The sequence below is a fragment of the Zootoca vivipara genome, chromosome 8 (genome assembly GCF_965207765.1).
Source record: "Zootoca vivipara chromosome 8, rZooViv2.hap1.1, whole genome shotgun sequence".
In the NCBI taxonomy this organism is placed as follows: Eukaryota; Metazoa; Chordata; class Lepidosauria; order Squamata; family Lacertidae; genus Zootoca; species Zootoca vivipara.
The window spans coordinates 32,073,796-32,080,600 of NC_142591.1; the positions used below are offsets into that span (position 1 = coordinate 32,073,796).

Genomic DNA, 6,805 nt, shown 5'->3' on the forward strand with positions numbered 1-6,805 from the left:
GTTTCCCAGCTACCCATAATGTCCCTTGAACAATTTTGTTGGACGGAAGTTCATAGTGTCAGACTCCACCATGCTTGTAATGCACAAAAATGAGGTAGTACACAAAACATTTACTGTTCAAGTTTTGATTTACGCCCCCAGCCTCACCAACACCCTAGCGTAAGAGTGGAAACATTCCCTTTTGTCACAATTTTAAACAATGCTTTTAAAACAACTGAAAATTATATTTGAATATTCAGAATACATTGTGCTTTGTAGTAAATATTGGAATTTTTTTAAAAAAAAGAGATCAGTAAGAGTTGGGAATTTACGTTCAAGTTACGACTGATACTGATATTTTTGTTTTCTGTTTTGCTTTTACATACCAGTGCTATTAAGCAGTCAGCATCCTGCTTGTGGGTGGGAGTGAAAGAGACAGAACAGATTACAGCAAAATTAAGCCTACACAATGTTTTCTTTAGCCTCTCCTAGGCTTGCTCTGATATCACAGCCCTAAGATTAACATATCAAAGGTCTGTTGGAGGGTGGGCTTATAGAAAAGTTAAATGAATCATTTCGGTTTAAGAAATGGCAGGCCCCATTCTACCCAAGAATCCTGACAGTTCTTAGTGGCTTTCCTGTTTAAAGGAGCACAGATCTCTCCTACTGTTTGACCTTAAAGACAAACACAACGAAATATCCCCCCCCCCATTTTTCCTCAAGCCAAAGTACTATTTATAAAATAGTTTACATCTTTGTTCAGATTCAAATTATAGACAAACCTCCCTAAATATAAAATACTAAAAGTGCAATAGTATAAATTAAGAGTTTGCAACACATTATACAAACACTGTCTTTTTATTGTACTGCCTTTGATAACATGAAATGTTTTATTCACAACTGCTTATAATGTTGTGAATAATATATGGTGATAAGGTTTGTCTGTAACTTGTTTTCCAACCATGAACTGAAGTCCACACTACATTTTTTTTCATTTAATAGAACAACTGTCCACATAGCAGCTACAAATATTTAAATTAAAATGGTTTGTTACTGACAGGTACTTGCACATGAAAAGCATGCTATCTTTCCCAATAAAACTTCACAATTTTGCCTGCATTGAAATAAACCACTTATTTATAGGGAAACAAAACTTGCTTAAAAAAAGAAAGAAAATCACATAGCCAGGTGTATTTTGCAGTACAAAAGCTTCATTTAAGGATGGGGCTAGTATATTGTCTGTTACCCGCATTATCTTTACATTATAAATACTACAGACAAGAATACTGTAATCATACACAGCATCAGGGTACTAAATCACTTATTGAGTGTTAGAGGATTTCTAAAAACATAGTTCAAGTTTCTAGCTAAGTGGAACAAAACCAGCAAATGAGGAGCTGGACTGAAAATGCCATTGAGAAGCCCCCTTTTACTCAATTGGTGTCGTTTTGTTTTGTTAAAGAACATAAATTGAAACAATTTAGCTTCCTTCAGTCCCTAATGCAGTTTATCCAATGATTTATCATTTTACTTAAATTTAAAGAGTTCTGCAGTTCTCGCTAACAGTCAGCTCACTGTTGAAAGCAGTGCCATGCAAATCTTGCAAGACAACTTTTCAGCGGACACGAAGTTATGTATTTCTGCTATGGGGGTAAAAATCTTAAAGGGAACCTAGGCAATTAGGTCACGAAACTAATGCTTAACTCCCAAAACTGTACATGAAAGAACAAATGTTGTGTTGAGTAGTGGTCCAACAGTTGCTTGTTACTTGAATGCTTTCAATTTATGCCAATCTCTTTATTATCCTCAATAAACCTTGTGAATGGGCGGTTGGCTCCCGTTTCAGAACTCGCTTTGTCCAAGCCAATGATGGGAGGGCTACTGCCGGTGCGTGCTTTGTCCATGCCACTGGTAATGTTACTTAAAGACGGAATGGCACTTCCGCCTAAACTTACTGGGAGCTGGGGAATGCCTCCGTTCTGTATGACAGAAATTTCATTGTTCTTCATTGCAAGTCCATTAGTAATAGCTGCAGCGTACTGATTCCAAAAATTGGGGTCAACATTCATGGCCCGAGCTGCCAAATCCTTTTGGAACATTTCAGAAAACTTCAGAGCGTCACCACCTAACAAAGCCATGGGGTTTTCCACAGACAGCCGACGGCCACGCCGGGCAGGGGCATTATTCCACATATGAGTTCCCATGTGAACCTTTAGAGAAAGAAGAAAACAAACAAAAGATTGGCAAAAGAAGCAAAATTCAAAACGATCTACACAGTCCATGAGGAGGCTAATTTTAAAAACCAGTTTTAGTTTTCACATAAAACCAAGGTATCATCATTTCAACAACGCTGCTCTTATAAATCACACGCATTTGTAACAAAAGGAAGTGCAAAACTCTTCCTGTGCATTGTCCTGGGGGTCGTTCACCCCCACCCCCCACAACTGGTTTATTTCAGTCCAATTGCACTGGCTCCCATTACTGAAACTCTCCCTCAATTATCCCCCACCCGCCCACTTATGCTTAATGACCTGGATGCAAACATCCCACTATATGAGGAGAAAGATTGCTGATTCACCTTAATATGAAGCCCTTCATGCCCTCTGAAAAGTAGTTTTAGAAGGTTGGAGAACTCTCCCAAGTGGCATTTTGGGGGAATTGGAGGCTGTTGACAAGATGGTACTTGTTGAATACGTAAAAATATGTCCAGTCATATAATGGGATATTTGGATCCAAACCTCGTTTCTTAAATGGCCCCAATCCATCTAATATTAGTTGGGACTGAGTACCATAGAAACTAATAGAAAATGTTGGCCAAAACCAGGCTTCCTCAACCTCGGCCCTTCAGATGTTTATGGCCTACAACTCCCATGATCCCTAGCTAGCAGGACCAGTGGTCAGGGATGATGGGAATTGTAGTTTCAAAGCATCTGGAGGGCCAAGGTTGAGGAAGCCTGGTCAAAACTAACTGAAATCATTTGGCTTTATGTGAAGCTTATTCACAAATAATTTAAACTGGATTGGGTCTACTGTCAGTTAAAATGTCTCCCCTTCACTCATACCACTCAGCCATGATTTAGCACTGCATGCATGAGCCAGAATGAACTTGACCAAAGCATCAGCCTTCCCTGCTCCCATCTCCTTGGTTTTATGCACCTAGAAGAGGACATCACCATTACTTTCCTCTAATCTGGACTTGTTGCCCATGAGTCAGAAATTGTGGTTGATCAAAAATTCTGCTAAGTTTCTAAACAAGTCAACTTCAAGCTATAGATGATGAAGCTAGCTTGTTTAACCAAAGTTACAGGTAGGTAGCCGTGTTGGTCTGAGTCGAAACAAAATAAAAAAAATCCTTCAGTAGCACCTTAAAGACCAACTATGTTTTATCTGATGAAGTTATCTGACGAAGTGTGCATGCACACGAAAGCTCATACCAAAATAAAAACTTAGTTGGTCTTTAAGGTGCTACTGAAGGAATTTTTTTATTTTGTTTAACCAAAGTTTGTGATCAACCATGATCCCTGAGTCTCGCCTAGCAAGGAGGCCAACAAGATATAAGAAACTGAGAGCAAATGCTGGTGAACTAGGCGGTGCAGAAGGAGGAGAGTGAAGAGTGTGCAAGTCCAAGGCTTTTTTCAGGCTCCTTTCTATCTCATGCAAACCCTGCAACTGCATCTCACCTTCTTATGTTTACCTGAACTATGTAGGGATAAAATATGGTGCCACAGTTCTACTTTTAAAATGTTGCTTTTGTGACATATCAAAAACCTGCCACATCCTTGAACATTGTAAGCAAGTTAGAAGTCACAATTTGCAACAGGGGCTTCCCGCAGAGCTTTTGGTAACCCCGGCTGACAAACCCTTAATATGTTAAATTGGCATGATCGGCAGAAAGGGTTCAAATATATTCTGATGTGAATATAATAAATAATAATACTAATAAATTATTATTTATACCCCACCCATCTGGCTGGGTTTCCCCAGCCACTCTGGGCGGCTTCCAACAGAAAAATAAAATAATCGATTAAATATTAAAAGCCTCCCTAAACAGGGCTGCCTTCAGATGTCTTCTAAAAATCTGGTAGCTGTTATTTTTTTTACATCTGATGGGAGGGCATTCCACAGGGCGGGTGCCATTACCGAGAAGGCCCTCTGCCTGGTTCCCTGCAACTTGGCTTCTCCCAATGAGGGAACCGCCAGAAGGCCCTCGGTACTGGACCTCAGTGTCCGGGCAGAACGATGGGGGTGGAGACGCTCCTTCAGGTATACGGGACCGAGGCCATTTAGGGCTTTAAAGGCCAGTACCATCACTATGAATTGTGCTCAGAAACGTACTAGGTTTTTTTTAAAAAAAAAGATTGCTACTGTCATAAATCTCATGGGTAGTCAAGTTTTACTTTAAGTTTTACTCAAAGCGGACCCATTGAAATGAATGAGCATGACTAAGGGAGCAATCCTATGGATAAGAAGCTGGCATAAAGCAAACCAGTGTTAATTTAGACCAGGGCCAAACCCTGTCCAGCAGCAGGACTGCTGCTCCTGCTCTGTCTAAGCCTGGAAGAGGGAAAGCAAGTATTTAAAATAGTGTTCTATCCTGAGTTGCCAGGTCATGTGACTGAGATGAATGGGCTTAAGATCCCCTCCCCACTTACTGGGTCTCACCTCCAGTGTGCCCCTTTAGGGGGACTGATAAACTGGCCTCAGCTCAACCAGCTTTGGCTCAGCTGCAACAAGCAAATTACACCAATGAATCTTAAACTGAGCCAATGGTTGGGGACTTAAAACCAGCTGAGCTGGAGATCCGCTGCATCCTAAGGAGCTCATCCCAGCAGATCTTGCTGTAGGGTTACCCCCAAAATTAGGTACATTAATTTCAGTGGGTCTATGCTGAATAAAACTCAGCTGAATACAACTCATGCTTCTGCAGCACACGAAATCTTGGAATCTATAACCTCAGATTTTCAAGAAAAACAGGATTGGCGGCTTATTTGCTTATAGTTGTGGAGTTAACTTCGTGGAACTGGAGTTTGTTTTTAAATCATTTTTAAAATACCAAAGTATTCACACGATCGTTCTACTACAATCTAAGAATTCAGGAGCCATCAATAAAGGGGAAAGCGCATGTCTGAAACACATTTTTAAAAAATGGAATAATTTGTATGCACCCACAAAATTTTAGTCCTTACATTTGGTTCAAAATATATAATGTAAGGATGTCACAATATAGCCACACTATCCTCATCTCTTGATTTGGGTAAGAAAACACCCACACCCCCACACAATGAGAACACATGAGGTTCGGCACATTGTTAAACTCTCACATTCTTACAATTTAAGTTCTGACATTAAAGATTCCCTTCTTACCTTCAGATTCCCTTTTGTGGTAAAAGCTCTACCACAGATTGTGCAACCAAATGGCTTTTCACCAGTGTGGGTGCGCTCGTGTATCTGCAGTGCGCTTGCTGAGGAGAAGGTCTTCCCACATGACTGACAGTTGTGCTGTTTGGGAGTCCGGCGTGGCGGTGGTGCCAGCATAGGAGTGATGCCCGGGCTCATCACTGACTGTGGTGCAGCAGGAACCTGGATTCCAGCTGGAAGCGACGGGACCTCGCCCAATGAGATCGGCTTGCTGTGACCGTTCACTTCCATTTTGATCAGAGTAGGCGCAGTGCTGGTGACCAGGCTAGGAGTGCTTTGGCTGGGACCTAGAGTAAAGTTGGGTTCAAATAACTGAGAAGGCAGCTCTTTTAATTTGTGTGTCAGTAAGTGCTGTTTTAAATTACCCATAGTGGAACACCCACGATTGCAGACTGTACATACAAATGGACGCTCTTTAGTATGGCTGCGGTAGTGAATTTCCAATGCACTCTTGCAAGCAAAAGGCTTGCCACAGATATTACAAACAGTACTTTTAAACTTACCACGTTCTCTGTTCAGGAACAGCAGGCTAAAAGGAGCTTCTTCTTTGATGAGTGGCCTTCCCGGGTTGGTGGCTGTCAAATCCAGTGCACCTCCATTTTCAACAGTAGGTGGTGGTGGTGGTGGTGGACTGTCAAGTTTTTCTGTCTTTAATTGTATTTCTTGGTGTTCTTCCTGGTTGCTAAAAGCTGGGGATTTTGATCTGAAACTTTCACTGATGCTGTTTTCAGGGGACAGCGCCTGCATGGATGAAGAAGATTCAGACATTGCAGGGCTCCCTGCACTCTGGCTCTCCAGATCTCCAACAGCGGACGAGGAATCGTTGCTTAAATGGTCACTTTCCCCTGACCCATTTTCTAATGATTTCAGATTGGTCAACTGTTGACAGTTCATGACAGAATCAATCATTTTCATTTGATTTTCCAGAGCAGTAATGCTAGAAATTACAGATGGGGGGGAAGGTGGGCATGAAGTGGAATAAGGTAGAAGAGGTTTGGAGGAGTCATTTGTGTTGTCTTTTAACTCTGGGTCCTCTTCCATGGAATTTTCATCAAAGTCATCGTCGTAGTTGCTCAGCGTTTCTGCGTTCTTTTCATCAAAGGAAAGCTCCGAGTCCATAGCATCTTGGAAGCCCTCTGGTAACGGCGTGTTTGGAATTTGCCCACCCATGTGCATACGAATATGCTGCTGGAGAACAACAGCATTTGTAAATTTCTTCTGACAAATGGGACACGAATGCTGTACTCTAAGTGGTGGCTTCGCTCGATGAACTCCAAAATGTGTTTTTAGATTGCCTTTTGTAGTGAATGCACGTCCACAAATTTTGCATTTAAATGGTCTTTCTCCTGTATGGGTTCTGTAATGCATCTTGAGAGCACTCTGACAACTGAGCACACGGTGACAAATG

General features: G+C 41.5%; 1 protein-coding gene across 1 annotated transcript in view; it reads right to left on the minus strand.

Moving 5' to 3' along the window:
• Positions 1-820: 820 nt before the first annotated feature.
• SALL3 (spalt like transcription factor 3) overlaps positions 821-6,805 on the minus strand; it is a 22,696-nt gene continuing 16,711 nt past the window's right edge. Inside the window, exons 2-4 of the mRNA XM_088675271.1 lie at positions 5,901-6,805; positions 5,344-5,684; positions 821-2,189 (exon numbers count right to left, since the gene is read on the minus strand). The exon at positions 5,901-6,805 is cut by the window's right edge and continues 2,044 nt beyond it. Coding sequence (XP_088531397.1) covers positions 1,758-2,189; positions 5,344-5,684; positions 5,901-6,805 — 1,678 coding nt within the window. The 3' untranslated portion in view covers positions 821-1,757. The remainder of the gene's footprint in view (positions 2,190-5,343; positions 5,685-5,900) is intronic.